At 34.8% G+C, this 27,634-nt stretch overlaps 1 protein-coding gene across 6 annotated transcripts in view; it reads left to right on the top strand.

Annotated features, from left to right (window-relative positions):
• Positions 1 to 27,634, top strand: part of LOC114879589 (protein kinase C and casein kinase substrate in neurons protein 1) — a 30,811-nt gene that overhangs the window by 754 nt on the left and 2,423 nt on the right. For 2 of the 6 annotated variants that reach the window (XM_029194634.2, XM_029194629.2), the window contains exons 2-6: positions 22,681 to 23,072; positions 23,340 to 23,528; positions 24,120 to 24,140; positions 26,401 to 26,627; positions 26,791 to 26,911. In XM_029194634.2, coding sequence (XP_029050467.1) covers positions 22,710 to 23,072; positions 23,340 to 23,528; positions 24,120 to 24,140; positions 26,401 to 26,627; positions 26,791 to 26,911 — 921 coding nt within the window. In that variant the 5' untranslated portion in view covers positions 22,681 to 22,709. Of the gene's footprint in view, positions 1 to 5,617; positions 5,670 to 14,583; positions 14,803 to 22,680; positions 23,073 to 23,339; positions 23,529 to 24,119; positions 24,141 to 24,860; positions 24,873 to 26,400; positions 26,628 to 26,790; positions 26,912 to 27,634 lie in introns of those variants that run through there. The other 4 variants (XM_029194631.2, XM_029194630.2, XM_029194632.2 and 1 more) reach the window with 4 other exon arrangements.

Raw genomic sequence — 27,634 nt, 5'->3', positions numbered from 1 at the left:
AGCGCAATTGGATGTTGTATAAATTGGCGGCTACCCAAGTTTCCGTACTCTCACCACGTCTTGTTTCTACGCTAGCACATTCCTTGATAGTATACGTATGAACGTGCTGTCTTTCCGCATGATTTTGTGCAAACCACTTTTACCGACTGACACATAAGTGCTTGGGCGTTCCATGTAAACAGATACCTACGAATAGTTTTAGGTTAACAGAAGGAATGCACGACAATGAACTCAGTAATATAACTTAAATTTCGCGTAATAATACAGGACATCAAAATCTACAAGTCTGTAAAGTTGCATGACATAATTATTAAAAATTCGCACAAATTTGATTTATATTTAAATTAAATCTTTAGTCCATATAATTTGGCTTAATGATAAAATGACAGATTCCATAACAAAGGTTCGCGAGTTCAAATCTCGTAGTGTGTATACATATTTTTTTTTTTCAATTTTATGATAACTCATATTTATGAAATTTTGTAATCGAAGTCAGCAATTACGGCTGTTGTCAAACATAATCTATATGGAAATTTATAAATATTATATGTATTTATACATATGTGAAAAAATGTATAAACGTGTATGTATATTTTGTTTCCGTTTGGTGAAGAAATCATTAACGTGACCACAACGTCGTTCCGTTTCTTCATTGATCGAGTTAACTCGGTCAATAATGGACGTATTTTTGTAATCACATGATACCACAAAAAGTACATTATAATTGGTGTAAGAAGCGGAAGGTCATGGTCTGCATTCCCAACTTAAAATTTTAGTGCGTACAATAAACCAAACGTGACCCTTTTTTTTAATGATAATTTTTATGTAATAGTTATTCAAAAAGAGACAAATTATCATTAAAAAAAAAAAAAAATGTTGGGAATCAAGGATTTAAACCGTGGATCTCTAGATTGCGAGTTGTATGTATGAGTATGTCATACTTCTCAATGTAAGTAGTAACTAACTTTAATTATTAATATCTTTTAAACAATTAGTCGTCTGCCCACAAAACGGAGTATAGGCGTGTTCAGTTCGACGAGCTCTACAAGCTGGCAAAGTTTCATTAATAAGTGAGTGTAACACTTGGGTAGTTCTCCTTATGAGATATTTATTACTATTTCTGTTATATCATCAATTGCTCAGTTGATTATATCAAATAATATTTAAAACTTTATTTTTAATAAATCTGGGTCGACGACCCAGATTACTAATAGACGATTAATCTGAATGTAAAAGTAATTTTACTATTTATCAACGTCAGTGCAATTTTATCATTTGATTAATGCAGATCCATTAAACGGTAAAACTTCGAGCCATCTATCGATTAGAAATTTGAAAGCGATATTTATCTCCCGTATGAAAGTGAATATCGTGTGCTAGATACATTGAAACTATCATTGTGGTTTACCTCGTGGTAATAATAATTCTGCAAACGAGTCATGTTTATACATAGATATATTGCTGTATATTATAGTCACTTATTTATTATATTTACATGAATGTATCTAATTATTCACTGAATATTGATTAAACAGTTCCATGAAGATTAATGCAAGGATTTATATAGGGTGGTTTTGAATCGATAGTCTCTCTTTGGAATTTTATTTTATTGATAACATTGAATTTGTGTTTAAAGAGGCATAAAAGAATGCAATGATCTCTGTACGTTAGATTTTCACTTTTTATGGGTTTTATACGTAGCTGTAGAAAGAGAGAAGGTCGATTTCAACAGGTGGGCTTTCTAAGTTATAGGAGGAAAAGTAAATGAGATAGAACGCATTAGGTACAGATACATCGACGATCGTAAATAAAATTTTATCCAACATCGGTAATTACATTAATAGTAAGTACCACTTGGTATCGAATGTACCAGCTTTAATATCTAAAAAATTAGTTTCTCGACGTCACTACATTTATTTTCTTATGATTGGATAAAAAATTATAAGTTAAATTTCATATTAATAATAATCTATGATTTAGATCATACGTTTTTGTGGCAGAAAAAAAAATTGTCGAAAATTAAAAGGCAGTCATTATTTCTCGTAACTGTATGATAACTACTTCGTGTGACATTAATTCAGAGACACGATGCACATGATTGAATCACGTAACCAGCATTAACTATCCGAAAGGACGTTACGTGAGTAATGTCGAGTACAATGGTGAAACGGAACCAGATAATATGCACACGGGTGCATATTAGACCCCTACCCGAGGACGCCTACGGGTAGGGGGTGAGAACTAGGGTCACCATTTTTTTCTTTCTTTTTTTGGAAAATCCTGATATGATCGTAAAAGTATATTCAAAAGTATATTTACGTTTGATAATATACTAAATGCTCGATACATTTTTTATTGGACAGAGGAATTACGTTTTCAATGGGTGAGCACATGCACGTGTGCAAAGGGAAAGGCAATGCGCAAGCAATAAATCTACATTGCTCCTATTATGCAATGACTCACGCTTTTCATCTCGTCACTTTTGTAAATAAATAAATCACGACCAATTGAAAACAAAAGTGACTTGATTTTAAATTTCTCTACAAAGAGTGTCTTGATTCGAGAATGTTGAAGCTGAATGATTTGGATGATATTACGTTGTTTTGAATGGAAAGTAGCCAATGGTGCCGGTGACTAGCGGTTGGCATTTAATGACTTCATAGGTGCTAATCATTTGAATGTTCCGCATTCCTCAAATTATTGCTTCATTGTCTTATACGCGTGTAATATAATTTTAGGAATTTTTTTTCATAATTACAAATAACATTTTGTGGGATATTAATTTGGGGTGGAGACATTGATGATGCTACAAATTTAGTTTAATTAAACAATGGATGAAAATGAAGTATTTCATGGCATAACTAGGTAGAGTTTAAGGTGCTGAGAAATAAAAATTCATTGTTGAAACAAGAAATTTTTCAATTGATTCGTGTTTTAACTTTGCCCCGAGTCTAGTTTGCGAAGTGAATAGCGTTGGTGTAACCAAAGCGAGGGCAATCAGATCGATGCAATGAAACCATAAATCTGTGGAAACGATGACACGTCATTCCAAAGACGGTACGTGCATACCGTGGGACGAAAGTAGGTTATCTCAATGGAACAGTGTACCGTGGCTCTTCGATTTTCTCTTGCAATTCTTCCTTTTCTTAATCCATCTGGCGCTCTCTCTGAAAAGAAGCAGCGTATCGAAACCGGCATCGATGTGTAAAATTACACCTTACTAGGAACCTGTCGTTATCCAATCTATAATTACGAATAATTCTCGTACATTTCGCGAAAGTTTGAACACTGTCGTGATACGAGCTTGACTCTCGGACAAAAACCATTGGAATTTTAGTTTGGACTCTGTTTTGCTTTGATTTTTTAAATTTTATGCCATTTAATAATATTGGAAATAGGATTATAGGAAGCTTTTGTAGGTACTTTTTTTATGTCATATTATGTGAAGGGACCCTGAGTATATGTACCGTAATAAGCGGAAAGATGATGTACGGTGCATCAGCGTAATAAGACTCGATCCATGGACAAATTATACAAAAATTACGCTCAATGTCCGTACGAAACACAACCTGCGAGCGGTGAAACTTAACGGCGCGTATATCCGCGAAAATCGAATATGGAAGACTAAATTGAATTAATATTTAATTAGTACCCGACATGGCTATGAAAAAAATTGCCCTACGATCAAATTACTATCAAAATATTAAATAAATAATTCAATCGAAACAATTAACAATAACAAATTTTAACTTTGATAAGTTATCGTCGATGAATCGATCTTTATCTTGATTTAATCATCATTGAAAAATAAAATTTCTCTTGCATTTTAATTAATGTCATTCACGCAAGTTAATAATTACAATGATTTTTCTATTATTATCCACTGATTAGATTCAAACAATCAAGATATCTATCACGCACTCGCGTAGCTGATTCTCAGAAGAGAATCACTGATGCACGCAACTTTTTAATTAGTCTCTTCTCTCCTCGTATTTTACAGTTCTATAAAAAAAAAATATGCGTTACGCAGAGCCGTTTTTATCAGATAGACATATAACCATAACTCTTTGCGGGCTGACACATCCTGCGGTTGCAAGCAAAATATTTCATTAAGTGCGTGTGTTAAATTGGAAACGAAACAATAATGGAAAAGTGTTTCCAAAAAGATAATTGATTTCGTAATTTTTTTGTTACACGGTTATGTGTACAGCGATGATGAAATCAGAGAAACCGAAAGAAAGGGAAACAATGGCTAATGAAAATTAAAACACGGAAGCGAAAGAGTGAAGGCAGCATCTTATATTTACGTCCTCATCAATATTAAAATGATGTGCACGATGTCGCTGATGCAGCAAGGAATTTTGAGGCTGAACTTTTAAGCACATTCGAGTGTCTGTTGCTACATCGTCGATTTTCAACGGCAATTAAAATCTCCATTGCCTTATAGATTAAATTATCATATTACCTGATGAAACGTAATTATCGTGAACAATTATGTTATTTTTCCGTCAGATGACATTTATCTCTCAGTATATACAAAGTCCAAAGCAATTATTATTTTTTATATTTAATTTTTTGTTACTTCGTTCATTAGCGTAACTACGATTTCGTTTTGGGGTGAAAGAGTGACAAGCGTTTAACGTTGTTCCATTCTGACTTGATTTTAATATTGCCTCATACTGTATATTGCATTTTGGTCGAAATATTTATTTCCTTAGAGTTTAAAATGTACGAAACAAATGAAAACAGCATTCGTTTCGTTCCACTTTGATCCGTTCCTAAACGCAAAGTTCTAGATAATCATTGACAACCACGAGCAAATCACATTACCCGCGCTAATTCCGCTTTCACGTTTCCGTTTCCACGATGAAATAACTGGTTCTCGGTACAGATTAATATTCAATTTGATTGACGCGTGTTCACGCGTGACTTCTAATATAGACTTGCGACCGTTTGCCTTTCTATTCGAATCCTGCATCGGTGCATCGGAATTTCTATGCAGAAAGCTAATCACGAGCAAAACATTGTGTTATACTTAACACGTTAAGTGCTCGATCAATTTAATATAACTTGATAAAAAATTTTATTATACAATGAATGTTGTGATTGAATTGAACACTTCATGTGTTTATCTTACATACAGTTAAGTTAGATTAGATCACCGCTGCCCTCCATGGCATTCTTAATCTAAAAAATGTTTTATGTTTGAAGTCGATCTAAAGAAGTGTGTGTAAAAATTCCAAAGTTCAAACATCAAAATTACAACATTTCTCCATTTTCTCTAGGATGCTTTACTGCGCTCGATAATACCTATACATAATTTCAAGAATTTCATTTTTTACCAGACAATCGTTATCTTCTCTAAATTTATTTGTTTCCGATGGCAATTAGTTTGTCGTAAAGAATTGATGGTAAACTCAAATGGAATTCACACGCAGCGTAAAAGTGACTGGATAATAATCCATCGAGGTGCAACGGAGCATAAAGTGGTGGAATGAATGAGAGCATATCTTGTAGTCGGAATGAATAAAACGCTATTGGAAGAAAAGGGACGTTATGTTTCCAGCCGGTATTAATTGCTCTCATTAATCATTTTTAAAATATTGGGCTGTTGTAGGTGTTCTATCGGCTAATAAACATGGGAGAGGAATTCCATTTTTGAAATCACGGTATGTATTTTGGTCATAATTCTTTGATCATATCATTTAATCATACGATTTTGATTTATTTAATATCCCCAGTGAAATAAAGCTGTAATTATCATTTCATCGAATTGTAAGTTGCACTGTATATTGAACATACCAGGAATCATACAGAGGTCGTTTGGAATTCGTAGTTCGCTTATGTATTTCTGCAAGAAACTCTTCTGATAGATGTGTTTCGCATAAGGGGGATTTATTATTGCCGGCAGTGGCCGGAACGTTCAGGTAAAAACACTCGAAGAAACGTGTAACAGATGAGGCGAAAGATTTAACAGCGATCGCACGGTATGCATGGCGAGGAACATTTCACTACAGAGTTACTTTTCTGACTTAACGGGTTCTCTCTTTTCACCTTCGACCTTCTTAACACCTTCGACTCGCTTAGGCACTGCTGAACTTGTCCCAAATTCTATGAAACTTCGATGAAATTCAATGAAAGAGCGATTAATTTTCTATCTAACGACTTTTCAAAAAAGTAAATTATTCACGATGATCGATGTTTTGTGGTTTTAACCATTAGCGTAATTACGTAGGAGCTAGAGTGGGTTTGCTTACCCCTCCCCAAATGTGGACTGCACCTTTCACTATTCTAGAATTACAGAAATTCACTAGTTCAGAATTCCAAGAGTTCAAAATTGATTAATTTTTAAATTTCAATGGGACTTGGCCCATTCCAGTAGAAAATCCTATTTTCGCCAGTGGTTTGAACAATTAACATTTTTAGTATTATTGAAAGTTATGAGATAAGAAAGTCTGTGTCAGCTGAAAATGAATCGATCGAAAGGGAGAAAGCAACCGTCAAAGCTGAACAATATAGGAATACAATCAAATGCACACCCTCGTCTAGAAGTTCTTTTCATTTTGCGATGTGGTATTTCGAGGGATGACCTTAAGGAAAAATCGATGCCAGATGTCGTATATAGGGTGCCCCACGGACAAGTTGTATCATTAAAACGATTAGAAATAGACAAGAATGTCATAGGGTGAGAATAAATAACGTCGAATTGAGCTTATGCATTTATGTGCATTGATTTTTATTACGTTGAATTTATTTAACTCTAAAACTACGAAACTCGTCAAAACGAGAGGTCATTTCTTCTATTTTATTTTCAACTGAAAAGTAAGCGCGTAAAACAGTTTTCTTTAATTAATAAAAATGACGCCCTAAGCACGTTATATTGAATTTATTAGCAGGAGAAGACTACTACATATCGTCTTTTCCCGTCTAAGAAACAATTATAAATACATTTTGAAACACCCTGTATATATTTATGTTGCGTTTCCAGACGAGGATATTCATCGTGTGCATAGCCAAGACTCTCTCGAAAGTGAACTCGTCGCGCGACCCCTTTTAAATCGTAGAACTTTCGTCTGAATAATTTCTCCGCGCGCGCTGAAAAGTTTTCACGAGTTCTCACTTGCGTTCACTCTCACGATTGTCACGTTGAATCGACGATAACCTGGCTCGCCGTTTTTTTGATTCGTATTCGGTATCGAACGCGACACGGATTCCACGTGCAAACGATATTACTATGCAGTTATATACTGACAATGAATAAAACAACGATCTAGCGGAGGCTACTTACTTTATTGCTGCGCTGTTGTAATTTACAATCGAGGAAGTTATTCAATCGTTTGAATTTTAAAATCCAATTTTATCCAAGTTAATAATTGACAAGGCATAAAAACAATGTGAAAACGTACAAGCGATATCTTGAACCTGATTAATCAGATATACGTGTACCGAGCTGATTTCTCGAATGAAAGCAAAGGAGAGCTCGAGCAATCTAGATTCGAGGCAAGCTAAGAGAATCGTACACGTACGGAATGTCAGTCCGCTTAGAAAGGCGTCAATGAATCGAATCAGGGTGAACGCACTGCAAGAGTTGATTTTCAGGTCGAAAGTCATGGTCATTCGCGTAGGAGGTATGCGATCCACGATTCGAATTCACTTTCGTAATAATTAACTCTTGCAGTGCGTTCACCATTTTGCAAGTGAAATATAAAATTAAATTATAATTTAATGGTCCGCCGTCCGAGGGTTAACACCTTGAACGATCGTTCGCTTAATTCGTATGAAATTCTGTAATATGGAGGAATTATAAGATCGGATTGATGGAGAAATCGATGCGTTCAAGAGTTTAATCGATTGATACATTATCTTGCCTTATCACGTTTCTTTAGCGATAACGTCGTACACTTCTTAGCTGTTTTATTGCAGCTGTCGTAGGATTATCCACGAATCCATCACATCCAGGCCCTCGATACGTCAGTCTCGCAGCGGGAAGCGTAAAAGGCTTTTAATGACGCTTAAACTACGCGTTCCAATTAGGGCACCTACGATCACCTTGCATGCGCAATTGATGAATAGTGTCGGTGAATAAATTCTAATTGTCCATGCGTTTATTGTGTCGGTCCGTAAAGAGGGCAATAATCAGATACAGTCAGAGACAAAAGTATTAACGCATCTTTTAATTATCATATATTATTGCGGAGAAATTTTAATGAACAAAATGGTATTCGATTAACTTCGTTCATATTCAGTTTTCAATGTTTGAACAAATAATATTAGGTACTAGAAGAACGTACATCATCGCAGATGAATCTAAGTAGCCTGAACCAAAGTCACAGTTTTGCTTCTCCATCTCTGTTCAGCAACACAGAACCGCTATAAAATCAATAACACATGATGTGGCACATGACACAGCTGCATTGACAATACCTTGTACGATGTGTCCTCGTTACGTTTCCATTATTCGCGAGGTTTCGTGTTCCAAATTAGGCATGAACAGAGAGTAGCATAAAAAAGAAGAGTAGCATTAAAATTACACTCTTGATCATTCGATGATTAATGAATATGTACGTGTAAGGATATGAGACAGGCAATTGCATAGTGTATTGAGATTGTAATACGACAATCAGTTCCTAATGGTAGAGAATTTTTTCTTTTTGGTGGTACTAACAATTAGTGTTGGTATACTTTTGTTAGGAAACAACTTGTTGGATTAAAACATCGTAAAAGTTTCATCAACTTTTATGAAATTTCAACGTAGTAGCTTTTCGAATCACAGTATTTGATACATCAAAGAGCTCGTATCATTTCCACGAAATAATAGTAATCGAGAGCTGTACACCGTTAATCCAGATGTAAATGTTGTAAGCGTACGCAAAACTGATTATGTAACGGTTATACGGTACAGGAAGTTGCGTTCTGTGTATCAGCTGATTGCTGACCCCGATTTTGACATTCCAATCCTGGTATTCCGAATACTGGACGATCTTGTTCCAAATATTTCTCCAAATGTTTGAAATTCGCCATAAGCGAATTTCTCGCCTTTAAAGTAGTGCATTTTCCATGCGATACCGCAGAGAAACGGCAACAAGATAAAGTCTAGAATTTCTGAATTTTGAAATTTTGAAGATGCGAAATTTCGATTTTCTAACTTTGGAATTTTTTAATTCTGAAATGTTTAAATAATCGTTCTTTTTCTTTACACTCACTGTTGGTAACAGAAACGAAAAACTATTTTCACATCGTGACGTCCAAAGGTTATTCTGAGAACGCATCAGCTGACGTTAAAAAAGATTCTTTCCAGTAACTTGACGAACTTACAATGGTACCTTTTGTAGAAGGGTTATAAGGGCTGAAGTTAAGGGCGATAAAATTGTCTGAGTAACTGTGAGTTAACGTCAACGAGCCGTCTAAAACGTTTATGAAACTCAATTAAGACGCCAGACGTTGCTCACGTCACGCCCGGCAATTTAATCCAGTTATTTTTATCTTTTTCTTCGTTAATCATCTTTCTTTCGTACCGTTAAACGCACTTCTGGAAAATAACGAGGCGTCCATTCTATATTACGTGACTTACGATATCTCAGTCTCGTAACAACTGCATTGTAATTAGTGATAAGATTACAGTAAACTGCAAGTAGCTTGGAATATGACCGGATAGTTTATAATAGTTCATCGGTATTTTAGAAAATATGAAATATCTAATAATTTTAAAGAAAAATTGATTTCATACGATTTTGGTTTTTATTAAACACAAAATTTTAGTATCCAGACGAAAGTGGACTTACCTCATTTTTATAATTATCAACTCGTATATTACATGATTTGCAATTTAAATAAAAAATGTAAAGGAATGTACATTTACAAACCATAAATTACACGCTGACAATGAGTCACCAATGATCCCGGTTCACCATCCAAGGATTAATGCAAATGGATAGAAAATTCAATATTACCCGGCTAATCATCCGGTATGTAATTTTATTACCCGATAGGGATGATCAATCGATGAACTTCCGCGAGTAGTAGAACCGAGATTACAAAACCATCAATTACACGAAGCGGCAGGTATTACGTGGTTGCCAGGGTCGATCCAGATGTCTGGACAGGTCGATACGTTTATTCAGGTCTCTCTAAAGTTGGTCCCAACCGGCGAAGAAGACCCCCTGGTCGTCGGAACCGGTCCTGAACACTACCTGTACAGATTGACCGATACCAACCTGTTCGTAAATACATAATGTTCGTTCTGTTCTTCAACGTGTCTTCTCCTATCCTCTTCGACACACTTTGGAAACTCTCGTGGGAATGAGCCGACTGACCGACTCGATTCAACCTGAAACTGAGCTTGGATCGGCTATGGACTTTCTAGGAACGTGTCTTTGTTTCCATCCCACTGCGGGTTCTGCCTTGAAACGAGAGAGATTTTAAAGGATTTAGGAAAAATATCATTGCAGCTGGGCTAGTTTTGGAAAATGAAAAGTCTGATATGAGTTTGTGATATAAAAGTCTCGCGAAATGGTACTTGAGATGAAATAATTTATATTTCTGACATAGAATGATAGGTAGACAATTTTAACAAATAATAAACAATTTCGAAATGTATAAATAATCATTTTTCAAATACTTTTCTATTACATTATTATTTTACTACGTGAGAAATATTTGTACCGTTTTACTGTGCATCGTTGCACGGTATTATTTCCTCCAAACAATTGTTAGTCGTTATCATTAAATATTTATGGTTCAGATAAGAGTGATAACGTTCTTCAGGAATAAAAATTATTTACGAACAAGTTGAAAAACTTCCGGGTGTAAGGTTATATATCTTTGTGCAAGACGTTATTTGACATTCCGCCAGAAATGTATATAGCTTTCAAATGAGAACAGGGGCTTAAATAAAGGACAACTAGAAAGCTCGTCCCGATGTTAGTACAGCCTTGGGTCATTGATCAAGTTAACCGTAACATTGGCAAATTGTCAAAAACATTTTCCAAAAGGACACGATTTACACTTTGTATAGTGGACACTTTTATGCGAATACTTTGGTGATAAAATATACAAAGTTCAATATAAAAAATAAGTTTTTTTACTTGAATAAAAATAAACATATAGGAAATCACGTAACAACTGAGTTCGTGAATGGAATCGAAGAAGGAAGAACTTCTATTGAAAGAAATCGGTATCTGTTTGGAAAATTAATGAACTTTATCAATGGAAATTATGTGTTAAAGGTTACACAAGGTAATAGAGTATGAATCACTGTTTGCTTTGGAAGCACTTTTGTCATTCATTCTTCGATTTATCACATTGGCGTACCAACGTGTTTTTAGAATAGGCCATTTCCCTCGGAAATTTTGAAATTCTGACATTACAAAATAATGTAATTTACCATTACTGGAATGTTGAAATTATGAAAATTAAAAATTTTGGAATTTTGTAAATCTGAAATTATTGAATTTTTGACATTCTAGAGTTCTGGGATATTAGCATTGCAAAATTCTAAAGTTATGGATTTTTAAAATGGTGAAGTAGACAGATTTAGAAAGGGGGGCACTCTGACCCCTACCTAGTTACGCCAATGCATACGCATAACAATACTCTCTAAGAATACTACGACTATAACGAAGGAAGCACAAACAATTGAATTGATACTTTTATTCTTTTCAAAAATGTCAATGTTAGTTGTCGTATGGCAATGAAAGAATGCAACCTAGGAGAGTATCGCTTTCACCATGCTCGTATGTACGTAGAATCTCTCTGTCACTTCCGGAATAGCGTACATTCTTTCCATAAGTGGTGCGTTTACGCGTGGAACTGAATTTCAAGTTTTCCTTCTCAGCATTGCCACGATACGATCTAGAACTATCATAGTGGATCGTGAATAACGGTGTTCGCACGTTTCAATGAGATCGCGCTGTCTCTGGTAACGTTCTACGCCTTATGCAACTTGCGTAGATTTCAAAATACCTAACAGTTTCATGGCAATCTTCTTTCGTTGCGATCTTAGTGATCAAGCTTCACATTTATGGTACTATTCAATTTTCGAAATTTACTTTTACAAATTTCTTTCCATTTTCAACAGAAAGCTATATCTAACGTAGGATGTGAATGCTGGGAGGAGCCTAACGTAGCGTACGGGGGGTGGGAGGAGCCTAATCTAAGCACCTCCCATCACTGAGATAGATATTTAGTACCATTTTCTTTCTTTCAGGATCAATTTTCTTTCTATGGGCCTGGTGCCCATAGTTCACGCGGATGCACGTGATCTGCCCCTCACTGATATAGACATTCGTATTCTTAGGCCCCCCTCCATTGTCTTCAGTTAGAGGGTTGGGCGGAGCTTGCTACTGGGCAGGACCTCCTAAGGCGTGGCTAAGATATCTCAGACCTACTATAGAATCACAAGAGTCATCACACTCTAAAGTGAACCCTGCATATTCATGCAAATTAGAACAATTTGCGTGCCACGTAAGATGCTATTAATATCGCACCGTTCGTGTCGTTAATTGTTCGCGAAAAAAGTATAATTCACGCAACAGCAGCCTCGTCGACGACGCGTCCGAGCAGCTGGACGGTATGTTGAGGAATGCCGCGCGAAACGGGAGTGGATGCAACACGCGTAGCGACGCGTGCGTTATTAATATCGGCGTTTATGCCACCGAGGCGAGCATAATTTGCGCTCGTCATTCAGACCGGGTACATCCTCATTAAGCTGATCAGACTGAGTTTGCATGCATTACCTATATGAACAATTGTGGGACAGAACAGTGTAGCAAGAGGCAAACGACAGGTTTCTTTTAATCACTCGAATTAGACACAACTTTCAATTAAACAGATTTTCCTGATATACAGATTGGCTAAGAATATGAAGCTCCATTGTGTTTTGCTTCTTTTGTGAGAAAGCAGCACACGGTGCCAAGAAGTTGAATGGTCACCGAGGGAATGAAAGGGCGAAACAACAAATGCCAAAAATAAATTATACATACGATGAAATTGCGCTCCGTATTTGGAGCGGCAAGCATCCCGTTGCCGTTTTTTCACGGCTTACAGTAAAACAGTTACATTGCACATAGCTTCTGTTCCATCGATGGAACGGAACAATTTAATACCCGGTGCACTCACATTTGACCCTGTGCCTTTAAATTCGCTTGATAAATTTTTATGTTGCAAAGTTTGGAAGTCTAACACTTGATGTTACTTTTGTTCTGAAGGAAAAGTGTAGTGGGAGGAGTCATCATCTTAGAATGGTTAAGAGGGGGAATTGAAGACGGATGGTGGGAGGTGCCAATGTTAGGCTTCTCCCACCACCTACACCCTATGTTATGATGATCGTAGGAGTTAAGTTTAGTCAAATATAGAATTTGGAAGTTTAGGTGGAAAACTGCTTTCCCATACAGCTTCTCTGAATTGAAAGAAGCCTAATTCTATGTTGCACGCGAATGTACACAAGTGGTCCTTCTTCTGTGTGCAATATAATCATCGTTAGATTTATAACAGGATTTAACACAAATACGGCCTCTCGACCCATCAAGCCACGGGAAGCCAACCCCTTTATACGCTCCATCGGTAACTTAATCAATAGAGACAAGAAGCATGCCACGCTTTTTACATGTCGTATCTGTATTCTCATAAATTTCTTTTTCGTACGACATGTGATTAAACATTCAAACAGCAACCAGTTTTTTTACTTTCATTGTTTTCTTTTTGCCAACAATTGTCTTCTGTTTCTTTCTTTTATAGATTTGTAATATTCTGTTTTCCAAAATCCCAAACTCAAAAATTTTTTATTTAAAAATTTTAGGTATTAGCTTCTTGAAGAAATTTTTTCCAGCTTATTGGTTTTTATTTGTTCGATAGTTCGTAATGATGAATGAGAACGAACGCATTTCAGCGTGATGGAAACAGAGTGAAACGTGAAGTAACCTCATCGTGAAACAAGCTTCCTAACTGCTTATGGTAACGAATTTAGCTGGCTTCGGATAAACTGACCAACATTACCCGTATTACGGCATCTGTAGCACGTTCGTGCTAGTCCACTTTGATTAGGCTTTAGTTGCATTTCGCGCCGTATTGTGCAATATGCTCAACGAACATAACTTCAATCATTAAACGATACTTATCTCTAAGTTGTTTCATTTTTAACGAAAGATATTCAACCTAATTATTCAGGAAAGTTAATATACATCTTGTAAAACAATAATTAATTTCCACAGGAATGATCGTAATTATAAATGTAACAAGAACTACAGTTTTCTAATACTGTTACACTAAATGATTATAAATATTTATTTTTAATCTCAGAACACGCAAAGCTTTTTAAATTATAAATTATCCGTGAAGAAATGCAGTAAATTTTAATTATCTTGATAGCTTAGTTTATTGCTAATTGAAATATTGATAGTAATGTATGATTAATTCTTGTTTTCTTTTAAATATTTTAACTACTTCAATGATTTATTTTTCTTAAAGCTTTTAAGAAATGTTAATAAGTATTCTATAACTTTTGACCAAGGTTGTACAATTATTTACATTGCCTTTGTGTGTACATACATCTTGCGCCGCGACCGTCCGTGAGCCGAGCGTTCTATGGAGAACGTCAGTTCTGCTCCGAACGGCGTACAGTGCGGATCGAGCGTTTATAGTCCTCGAAGAAACGCGTTATTTATAAATTCGTGTGCGTGTTCCATTCACTTCGTGTTTTTTTCGGAACAAAAGTATGCGTGATTCAGTGTCGGCAGTGATATCGTGTGGTTCATCTGCAGTGTGAATTAACAGCGTTCACGAGAGTCATTATCCAATCATGCCAAGGTAAAGATACTGCCTTACCATTTGTGTAATATCACATTGGTCTGTCATTTGTGCGTGAATGTGATAGATGGTTAATCGATAAATATGATTAAAATACAGAGATTAGAAACAATTTTCTGTTATAAATAAAATTTTATTCGCGTTTGGATATTGTAAAAACCATATAAAAACGATTTTACTGACGAGGTTAACAAATTTGGTGCCGCGACCTTCAAATTACCTAAGAATTTAGCACGCGATATCGCGTGATCGAATATTTAGTACCGGATTCTTAGACGGAGGAAAAAGAGCCACCGTTGACCGTGCAAGCATTAAAATGTACATACACAGTACGTAATGTTTAAAGCATCTATGTACATACCGAGTAAATCAAGGATACGGTCTAACGAGTGCACGCGTGGTTACGTGCACACCTGTGCATCTGGTAGGTTGCATTTGAATGAAAAAGATATGTCAGAGAGCAAGGAGATCGAGTTTATCCTAGTTTTCAAAGTCGTCAAAGTTAGTCGAGTGACGACGCAAGTCAGTAATTGGAGGACACTGGTGAAAAGAGAACAAGTGGTAGGGAACTAGTTAAACTTTTGTTTCGTTAATTTCGTACGTTGTTAGGTATGCACACGCACGTTAACTTCACGGTTCGTTGCTCGTACACCACGCACACATGCATCCTGTATGCACTCCCATGTGCATCTTCTTTTTTTCTTTTCTTCCTTCCTTTTTTTGGTCTTTAAATACGTCTGCTACTTACGTTCTGCACGAAAGCCCGCTCTAGATTAATCAAGGATCTGAAGAATCTTGGAAATCGTTAGTTCAGGTAGCACGTACAGATTCTTTTGATGATTTTTACCCTTTGCAGAGATTCTTTTCTCTGTATAATTTTTATTATCCGTATTTGTTATTCTGTTTTTAATTCTTCACAGAGGTATTTGTTTTGTTGAAAAGATCTTTGTATGTATTTATTAATAGCAGTTCCAATTGATAAATTAGCAATGCAAAACAGAATAACGTTGTTTATCTGTGATATAGGTTGACTTTAACCTTAATCAAAGCAACGCAGCACCCTAATGCTCCTCATCAGCCTTGACTTTTCTCGGCTACTAGTTAATTTCATGATCGTTTATAGAATAATGTCCCTCTGTATCGGGGGTCTGACCCTGTTTACTGAACGGGGGATAATGATAATGATAATTATTGCAGTATGTATTAGATATTGATTGATTCAATTAAACATTCATTATGTGGACTTTTTAATTCGTTATTGAATTATGCCGATTCTGAGAATAGTTATAATTATCTACGATAATTATGACTACAATAATTATAATGATAGCAAAAATTAATTCTTATGTATGCTTAAAGTTAAGAATCCCAAAATTAATATATTATAGCTTACTCTGTTTACTTCTATAAATGAAAAAATAATAATAAAGGAACAGTTGCACTGGAACTCTAGTAGACTGAAGAGCGTAGAGCAGAGATGCGTAAAGATGTCTCTGTCAAAGATATCTAGATGTGCACATCATGCATAAAATACATTTTCGCTTGAAAATATTTCAGCAAGTTTTAATTGTTACTCCGTCTTTCCATTTGTTATCAAAGTTATCAACATTTCTATAGCCAGGGTTCGTTGGAACGTTGGTGAAAATGAAATCTCGACGACCAGGACAACCATCTTGACTGTCTGGAGATGAAACACGGCCACTGAAATTTGTCGGTACCTTTACGCTCCGAATACTTCAAGCCCATTCCCGTGTCACTCTGCTAGCCGTTTTCATCCATTTTCCAAGCTTTTGTTGGAATTTCAGTTAATGCTCGTGGTGAAGAAATTTGAGAAGTAGGAAGTAGCTCTCGTCGAATAAAAAAGAACGGTTATTCATACCTGTGATTTTTATTTTTTTCAAATAAGGTAGTCTAATTAAACTAATTAGGTACTTGTTAGGTAGAATATTCGTTCAAGATTAAATTAAACCATTGATTTTAGAAAATTCGTTTTTCTGATGGTCCACTTTGCACATACTTATTTAAAAATTTTAATTAAAAATATTTATACAAAAATTAAAAGAATACAGAAATTGGCATGACAATACGCGACTATACAGCCCTGTTCAATTCGAGGGGCTAAAGAGAACAAAAGAGCTTTTTTTGTCAAGACTCGTTTCAACATCGATCCGAATTCAAATCCTTTCTTCATGATCTATACACAAACTGTTCCCCACGTTCTTTTATTTTTTTGCAGTCTACTTTTACATACTACCACAATGTCCGGTTCTGATGCTTCTCTCTTTTTATGAAGACATATGTGACACGACTAACGTCACAAATACCTTCAAGTTACAGTTCTTACTGCAGTATAAGTAGAATATTTCATACTAGCAGAATTACTTAAGTTTGTAACATTTATAAATATTCAAAAAGAAAACAATTTTAATACCCAAAGCAAAATTCAAATTTCGAGGTTCAGAAATTAAAAATTTAAAGTTGCACACACGATAATAAGCTTAAAAATTCGTATAGGAATCTTATTAACAAAATAAAGCGGACAAACACGTATGCAGGGATTTTTAAAATTACCTGGAAAATGCATTTCTGCATTTTGCAAAGAAATGGGCTACGAACTGACCTCATACCTCTGAAGCAGGTCTCTGTAGGATCTCAAAGAGTCTAGGCATCCATAGGAAAATGAGGGTTTTTCTATAGCAACACCTTAGGCGATTCATGTTTTCAATACCTCTTCGTCGAGTGAAATAGATACGCGAACGTGTGAGTATAGTGTCGCTGAAGGAATCGTCTTCTAGATGGTATCTTTGAACGAACCACTTTGCGGGTCAACATACTAGATAAACGTTGCATCGTAGAAAATAATTGTTTCTGTTTGGCCTAGATAACGTTCCATCCAGTTTAATATTCCAGAAAATACTATTTAATTAAAAAAAAAAGATTTAGAATTATACTGTTGCGTGCAAGAAAAGCCTTAGGATTCTTTGTTCCTTTATTAGTAAAATGTTTAATTAGATTCTACATTCTTCTTTATACATTCCCCTAAGTTTCATTGTTGTAACTTCAAAATTGTGAGTCTTAAACCAATTTTGTAAATCAGTATCGACCAATTGACCTTTGTTCTTCGAGAGATAAGAAGTATCTTCAGTCCTCGAACGTCGGACCATGGAGAGAGCCCCAATTTTATTATAATTAATCTTGTATTTTTTATTATTTTCATTTTGTAAATGAAAGCCCTTTTGTATAAATATAATATACACAGTTTAGTAGGTATAGAATTTTATTTTTATGCGCAGTATTAGTTCGTATTTCTTTTGTAAGTATTGTCGGGTACAATTGTCATTTTCTTTGGTCGTCGTTGTACGTTCAACTGAAAACGGGTCAGAAAGTTATTTCCTGCTGGTCCGAAACGACGAAGATGAGGCGCATACTTGTTATAAAAGGAATTCGATACAACGTTAAAGTCTTCGTTTCTTACTGTGCAGTTGGTACACGAGGCTGCTTTTAAAGGACGTCCATTTCCTCGGTCGTTGTATTCTCAGCATTGTTCGTGTCTCCATCACGACGCGAATTTCCGTCGCCAGATTTGTAATCTCGGAAAATCATTCGTACTTTGGCTATAATAACTACTATACCAAGTAGTACAATTAGGCTACAGTTATACTGCTGCTGTTAACCTACTACCATCTTATTGTGCTATTATTACTACACTAATATATAGGTAAAACTAACTATACATTGGTGTGGTATATTTATGTTACTAGGCTACTATACTACAATTGCACTACTTGAAGGGGCGATAGCTGGGGTGATTCTGAATAACATTTTCCTTTGCCAAAATGTTCAGAATCACCCCAGCTACCACCTCATTTGGGATACCCTGTATTACGCTCTTATTGCCTTCCAACTGTATTACTATCCTATCATGCTACTTGTATCTATTCTACCGTGTAACTACTACCATACTGGTTGTAATAGCTATTATGCTATTGAACTACTAATATGATACTGCTACTACTACATCAGTTATACTTGCTTGCCTCTTTTTTTTACTCTTCTGAAAAATATCTGGATTAAAAAAAAAATATAGATACATATGTGAACATTATTGTAAAAGTACTTTTTATATTGCCTGGAAAAAAATGTGCTTATCTGTTCAGATTATCGAATATTATCTGATAATACAAATCAACGTGATGCATACTTATTTATATCTTTGTTGATAAATCAGTGACTTAAAAGAAAGTTGTAATCAACCGACAGTAAAGTGATATGTAACTACTTGTTGTTGTTCTTGTAGAAATAACAGTATGGTTATTATGTGATTTAAAGGAAAGGGGTGAGAATACGAGGGAGGAGATTAAACGGTATTCTTATTTTAAAATAAACCATGTAAAGAACCTTATTTTCCACCAGTGCATTGTTCTCTTTTTACATCATAACATGATAAACACTTTTCGGGATCATTGATAAAGCCAACAAAATATAGATTAAAGATAACTGTTCTAAATCGTTATAAAGTTATCATTTCCAAACACAAATGATCGATTATGTTTCAATAAGAAAACGTAAATAAAAGTATCAGAATCTAGAAAACATTTAGTAATAGATGATGTTAAATAGGACATGTATTTAGAACAAAGATAGGGTCTCTTTTCTGTATAGTTCTATAGCATTTGTTTAGATTGAGCATCTTTAAAATAAGCCATTTGTATGTATATTTCTTCTTGAGTTATTGAAATTGAAACCGTGTAAAATATTTTATTAGCAAAATTATTTGATTCATCTCTTTTTTTCAATGATATGAGTATAATAAAAATTCGAACAGTGCGTAAAAGTTGTGAAAAAGAACCTTCTGTACTTATAATAGAATTTTAAAATAGAATGTTTCATAGAAAACAGGAAGTATAGTATTCTCCACAATTATAGTCACTTATAAATAGAAAGGTGAATATATGCAGATGTTCATTTACCGTAGAAGCTTTATAAATACAGAAAAGATAAAAATACAACATATTGTTATATTTTAAAAGCTTGGAGCGGTAGCAACATTATTTATAAGCGAAACCATAAACATTATTCATCTTCTTACAGGAATTATGAATTCTTAAAAAAATTAATTTATACAGCACATAAATTTGTAGTAACTAGATGGCCGGATGTGAAGAGAATAGCTGAATAAAATTTCTTAAATTGCTAAATTCAAAGGCTATGGTTTCTACATTCCATGATCTAACTTTCAAAGTTCCCGAATTTCAAAAGACTTCCCTCTCAATAAGGGTTTTGGATACGTTCCTGAGTTCTCGTTAGTTGTGACGTTCGCAACTCATTGGTTCTATGCTCACGCGGTTGTTAGTCACGTTTATTCACGACACCCAGTATCTTATCGACATTCCTCTAGATGGCTGTAATCGGCAGACGCGCTGACGTTTTATCAGGAAAAGCAAACACGATGATGTCATCGATCAACGACCAAAAAAAAACTAAGTCTTTTTTTTTATTGACTTATAATACGCTATTTCGTTGATTAATTCCTCACATTAACACCTTGTACGACTGACTAATTGTCGAATAGGTTTTCTGCGTTTCGACTGTAAAAACATCATATAAGCGTGAAGATAGTGATTTGAATTTAGCAGTAAAAATTATTTGTGTCCTAGCCTCTTTTATTAAATTAGAGAAAAATTATATTAGCGCAGTGAAATTAATTAAATTTAATTTAGAAATGGTACAAGATAATAAAAGACAGTGATTCAGACATTTTGATTTATAGTGTATCAAATTATATATTAAAATTCGAGTAAGTAGAAACCAACGAATTTTAATGTGGATTTTTATGTCATAATTGCGATTCTAGTTTGCCTCCCCCCAACCTCATTATCGTAATAAATAATATTGTGCTCCTTTTCCATGAGACGATTAATAATGATTCATTAATGAATTATGTAGTAATACAACTAAAACGATGTTGAATCATTAATGATACTTAAATGTATGGCTTTTAAGTAGTAGGTCATATCCAGTTAATGAATTATAGTGGTTTTAACAAAACGCAAACTTATTATCCCAAAGCTGGAAACGATAATGGTGACATAATAAAAAAAAAACAAAAAAAAACTTGGTGATTCATCTGATTTGTCTGTCGTCAGCTTCTTCACAAGCGTTTATATAAAGACAGTGATTAATCGCTAAAGTTCGTCGCAGTTTTATTTAAACGCAGCAGAAAAGTAATTTGCAAGAAATTACATTTAAAGTTCCTAGAGATTGACTTATCTATATATAGACTCCATAAATAACATAAAATTGACGTAAATTACATACTTATATGTATATAAAAATTAGAAGATTTTATCATTTTTCTTTACTAACATGGGGTCTGGGTTAAATAAAAAATTTCCTGATAGCTTCGAATAAAGTAATCCTGATATTGAATTCATTGTATAGAATCTGTTATCAGATAAGCCTGACTCGGCTAATTTAGATATACCATTAAACAAGTTTATTAATACTCTAATACTTTACGAAAGTTAGAAATCTAAATATAGATATAACAATAAAAGGATTTTATTAATCACTAGTTTCTTAGAATATTATCAACCAGTTTAAGAAATCAGTTTATTTGTTCTAAGAAAGAAGAATGGAATATGAAAAATGAGAATTACATTGAAAATGAAATGTATTCGCTTGCGTGTTTGCTGTTACAATAAGGTCGAGTAAAAGAATACGGGAGAGACTTTTGAAACGACCTGATAAGATCTCCGGTAGCCAGTAATGCTAGAATCAACTAATCAGCACAAGTCGTGGCGCCTACGAGATCGCTGGTAACACGGTGCTTATCGAGCCGGTGGAGCAACATTCCATGCTTCGGAATGACCGTACTCGTTCCTCCATAGCTTGTAACAGGGACGGGGCAGCAGGACAGTCTTTTCGAGCAATGTGATACATTAGGGTGTATTCGAATACCTGATCATGTTCACTTTATTTTTCTTATGAGGTTTTGAAATTACTTTGATTCCAAGGATCTAAAATTCCAAAATTTTTTAAGTCTGTGATTTTTAAATTCTAAGATTCGAAAATATTAAAATTGAAGAATTTTTACCTACCACAATTTTACATTAATTTTGTATTCAATAGAGCGAGTAAGGTGAAAAATAGCAGGGTAAAGAATTAATATTTATAATAATACGAATATCCATTTATATTGTATCGACCAACGTGTGAATAAGGTATCAGTACCGTATCGATAGCAACACCTTTACTCGAAAAGATTGCGATGATGCCCGTCCCTGATCCGTAGTCCGCTTACTCGGAGGATCCTCCGTGAAGGTGCAGTGGCTTCGTCACGGTTGCACTGGCGTATACGTGTGAGCGTGAAAGGTGAAACAGGAAACCATTTCGTTCACCTGTTCCACCGGTCGCCGAAAATCGAACCCCACGGAACCTTGATCCGACCTTCTCCTCCTCCGCATCGAGCATAAACGCCCTCAGCTCTGCTGACCCGACAACATTCCTCGGCCCACCTTTCTTCTTCCTCTGTTTCACTCTTTCTTTCCCTTTTTCAACCATTTTCTCCGGCATCGTTCTATTCTTTTTCGTTTGTTTATCGATCCCTGTTCCGCGCACACGCGTATACATACAAGTATTACGTAGGCAAGCGTATCAACATTACTGTTCTAAGAATGCTGTTCATATTTTTTTATATTTTTCAGCAAATATAACATTGACGTGGAGTATTATGAAATTTAATTTTGTATAATTTTTTGTCGAGTATAAGAAGTTTACATAACGGTACTTTCTTTTTATCGTAATTAGAGAATTGTGCCTATTGTTCTCGGGTTTATGTGACCTAAAATGAACATGGTTTTACTTCTTTGCTTTCAGGTGAAAGGAATTTCTCAAATTAGGCTAGGATGTCACATCACAGCGACGATAATATGCTGATAGCAACCTCGGACTCCTTTTGGGAGCCGGGTAACTACAAACGAACAACCAAAAGAATCGAGGATGGTCACAAACTGTGCGACAGTTTGATAGCTCTGGTCCAAGAAAGGGCGGAGATAGAGAAGAGTTACGCGAAAGCTTTGAAAAATTGGTCGAAGAATTGGAACGATAAGATTGAGAAAGGGCCTGAATATGGCACTACCGAGGCAGCGTGGAAAGGGGTTCTGGTTGAATCGGACAGGTTGTGCGATCTTCACCTCAAGGTCAAAGAGAACCTCTGTAATGACATCATTCATCAGGTGAAAACGTGGCAGAAGGACACCTATCACAAGGTATGTCCTCGTTAAAAAAAAAATTAAATTTTAATGATTGCAGTTTTAAAAAAAGACAACCTTAAGTTTGTACATTATAATTAACCCTTAAGTTCACTTGCTATCAAATTAGGCTTCCTCAGGATCCATCAAAATTTATAAAATTCATTAAAAATTCTCAATTGATCTCTCAAAATTCATCAAGTTCCTCAACAGTTTTACACGTTTACTTTTCCATGTAGGTATTGCATAATTGTTAATGTAGCATGGATGTGGTTCCCATTGCAGTCGATGATGACCCTGAAGGAACGTAAGGAGATGGAGGATGCCTTCAAAAAAGCGCAGAAACCATGGGCGAAGCTTTTGCAGAAAGTGGAAAAAGCGAAAGCCGAATATCACAACAGCTGTAAAACAGAACGAACCGCAGCGAACGTTGAAAGGAACGCTTCTGCTGATAGTTCACTTTCGCCAGACCAGGTAAAAAAGGATGTTAGTGATTAACATTGATCACGGTTATTGACGGGTTACGTCATTCCCGTTTATCGACGATTAGCGCAATCGTCACGTTACGTATTCGAGTCACAACGTGTTTGTCATCTTGTTCGCTTTTAAAAGGTGCACCAAACAAACATCGTTTCGAATCGCAAATTACATTGAAAAGTGAATCTGAACGTTTGAATTGATTTGACGCGCTGCTCGGAATGATTAGAGGATCTTTAGTTGAATATTTTACTTTCGTAAAATACTTTTTAAAAAAAAATATATTTTTTTTGTAAATTTTAGTTTATTAACAGGAGAATAATTTTGAGAAATTCAATCAAGATTCTTCATTAGCTATCGGTACGAGTAATTATTCTGTACGTAACAGTAGCAAATTAAATTACTGCAATTAAATTCTTTTTAAAGCGACAATATCCTTGACAAAACATAACGCACACACGCAATACACAATGATGTAATGTGTACACGTGTGTTGTACGTACCAACAGTAGTAGTGTGCATCTCGATTCACGCATTCGCGGCTCAATACAGTAGATACAGCTGTTCTTTAGCAAGTATTATTTTCAGATGGCCCGAGGCTCTGAAAACGTATGTTAATAACAAAATCTCGTGTTGTTATTCGTTTTATCGAAAAATTTGCATGTCGTGTTATACCATGTCCTTGATATACATATTTATATCTTGACGTTCTAAATGCCACGAAATGCTTCACAAATTTTCGTGAATGATTCTTGCACGTTTAGATTATTAATCGTAGATAAATGTTAAATTATATTATATACTTATTAGCTGTCAAAGAAACAAACTGTTTTATTCCATTATAACATGCACTGACGTAACTAGGTAGGGGGCATAAATTCAAAATTTTCAAAATTTGGGAATTTTGAAATTTCGAATTTTTTATTTAAAAATCCCGAAGTAAAATCCTAGTTACGCCAATGGTAATATGCATTAAAAAACTCGAATTTAAAAAATTCTCCAATTACCATTTTATTATCTTGAACGTGCTGTTTCTGATATAAAAATATTCGAAACCTGTTTTGAAAAGTCGAAGTGTAGCAGAAAGATAATGTTGTACGTTGTGCGTCTCTATTGTTCGAAAGATGAATTAATTGGCGAACGGGAGACGATCTTCTGAAAGAAGGCTAACGACGTTTTTAGATGACAGTTTGTGGATGTGGTGCATGGGGCCTGAGATTACGAAAAACCTTTGCGAAATCTAAAATAGGAGACGTTCAGCTTGTATGTATAATAATATTGCATGCGGCATGTTTATCGATTAACGTTCTTTCTTATCTTTCGTTACAGAAAGCACAGCTGGTAAGCGAATTCTCTGTTTCAATGCTTTCTTTGCGTAGATTATCGTAGTATATACACGTAAAACACAATGCTTTTAAACATATGTTTCAAACTGTTCAAAACAGTTAGGGAATCGCATTGAATATATCGTACAATTTGTTGATGCATAGAAATACTCAAGTATGCTAAGAGAATCTAATATAACTTGAGGGTGTACTTCCGAAAGACCCCTTCCACCGTAGGGTAGCCAAACTTCGGATTGAATTAATTAAATAACAAACAGAAAACATACAACTGCTTGCTTAGCTCGAAAGTATTGAAACTAAAATTTGGGGTAGAGCTATAATTTTATAGAACATCGTATAAAAGATATAAATAACACCATCTGCAATTAGTGATTTTCTAATTCCTGTGATCCTCTAATTATTTTAAACAATATCTATCATTTCTTTAAATATTAATATGAAAATAGAATTAAATATGTAGAAGTACAACTTAATATACAAAAATACTTGCACATCTAAATAATAACTCTAAAACGCTTTATTAATTATTTCCTTTAATTAAATAAACCTGCATTTTCAATTGAATGCACACAAAACACACTTTGTACCGTAAAGAATTGTAAGGAATACCTTCGATGATTACAATAAGGTAAGAAAAACAAAACAACTAAATATCGTTAAGTCATTATTGTGCATGACAAGATAACGTACTTACCTCCCACTCGATAGTGATGCAACTGTTTTTTTAACGCCGGCTTTAATAATTACATGTTTTAGAAAGCAATAAATATTCAAGGGCATTGTGCACAGCTCTTTACGGTACAATTACCATTTCACACACCCTTTGTAATACATCATTTTAATGACACGCATTTAAATTTTATAATAAAATTTATATACATACACAGGTACCTAAAGAATTTCACAGAACACTGTACAGACAATAGAAAACAATTTACACGGTTTATTATATTTACTGTCGCACGTGTAGTTCTATTTATTTTTTATTTGACGTAAAGGCATTGGCGTAACTAAATAGATCTAGATTTCAAATTCCAAAAGTTCAAAACCATGATATTTCAAATTTTCAAAATTCCACTAAGGAACATGTTCCGCCTCAAAAAATAATCTTTGTTACGTCAATGTATACATGTCACGCTTACTTTTCTATAGGTATTCCTTTATCGCAGTGTTGGGCAATATTTAATGCAATTAGCGATTGAAATATTTGATTATCAATTGAACTTTCAAAAAATTTTAATTGATTGATATCCAACACTGCTTTGTAAGCTTGAGGGTAAAGAATTGGAGATTGTCATAATTCGCGAGAATATTGCATTCAGAACACGTTTCGACACTTGTGATACGATTAGATACAAGAACGTGCATATTTTTCAATCGAAAATTAATACATAATAATTTCTTTTATTGTCGACCAGCTTGCAAATGTGGGTTTGTACCAAGATCTTTACCCTTCGATGTAGCCCTTGCGATATATCATGTACCCCCAAAAATCATCCTTGTTTTTTCGTTTAAATTGGCAGGTGAAGAAAATGCAAGACAGGGTGCAGAAAACGAAGGAAGAAGTACAGAAAGCGAAAGAAAAGTACGAAGCAGCTCTACAAGAAATTAATCAGTACAATCCTAAGTATATGGAAGATATGACCCAGGTGTTCGAGAAGTGTCAAGAAATGGAGGCGCAGAGACTCCAATTCTTCAAAGAAGTTCTCTTTGGCATCCACAAGTGTCTCAATATATCACAAGACCCAGTGTAATTATACATTTTCTATATATTAGGTCTGCATAAATAATTCTTAACTAGTGGCACGTTAAAAAATTTGAATAATTCTAAAAAAAAAATTATAATTCATAGGTTGTTAACTCGGATTTTTATTTCTTTAAATAAATTTCATATTGTTGTTTAATGTTTACAGACTTCCACAAATATACGAGGAATTCTATCACACAATCAACAATGCAGACCATGAAAAGGATTTGAAATGGTGGTCGAATAATCATGGTGTAAATATGGCTATGAACTGGCCACAATTCGAGGTAATGTAATCAGATATTAATGTACGCATTGCAGATTCTTATTATCGCATGTAAACCCTTGCTCATGATTGGATATCTAATATTAGAAAAACATAGCTGTAGAGTTGTTCTTCCCCCTTTTTTTATAACTGTATTAATATTATCCGTTAGTTATGTGTCTCAATATTTTGCAATTTTGTTGTTTATAGAAATCTAAAATAACGATATTTTCAATCGCTCAAAATCTTATATTTACAAGTTGGAAAGCATAATTAATAAACGTATTCCCCAGTCTAACAAATCTCTAACCCATAATTGCACACTTGCGATCAAATCAGGCTTTTCTCGGGAAAAATAGTGATATAAGTAATGTTTATTCAAATTTTCCCACGTAAACGTTTACATCCAAGTAGTGGGAGACTACCTTTCACTAAGCTCTCATTTTTCCCGGGGAAGCCTACGGTGTAAGGCAGGAAACCCGGGGCATCACCATTTCTTCAGGGATTTTTAGCCTGATTTAATCACGAGTGTATCTATTCTTATTTTTTTTTTTTTTTTTCCAAAATTATATAGATGAAAAAAAGAATTTTCTTTTCGTTGATGGTATTTCTGTACAGTGGCGACCATAAATCCCTTTTTTAAGTAAGGAACGCCTAAATTATTCGGAGTGCCTATTATTATTAATCCTCATACTCGATGTTTTATTGAACAAAAGTAAATCAAGAGGTCCATCTTACCATAGAG

Source organism: Osmia bicornis, chromosome 3 (assembly GCF_907164935.1).
Source record: "Osmia bicornis bicornis chromosome 3, iOsmBic2.1, whole genome shotgun sequence".
NCBI lineage: Eukaryota > Metazoa > Arthropoda > Insecta > Hymenoptera > Megachilidae > Osmia > Osmia bicornis.
The sequence above is the reverse complement of the archived record's forward strand: the minus strand, read 5'-3'. Positions and strand labels throughout refer to the sequence as shown.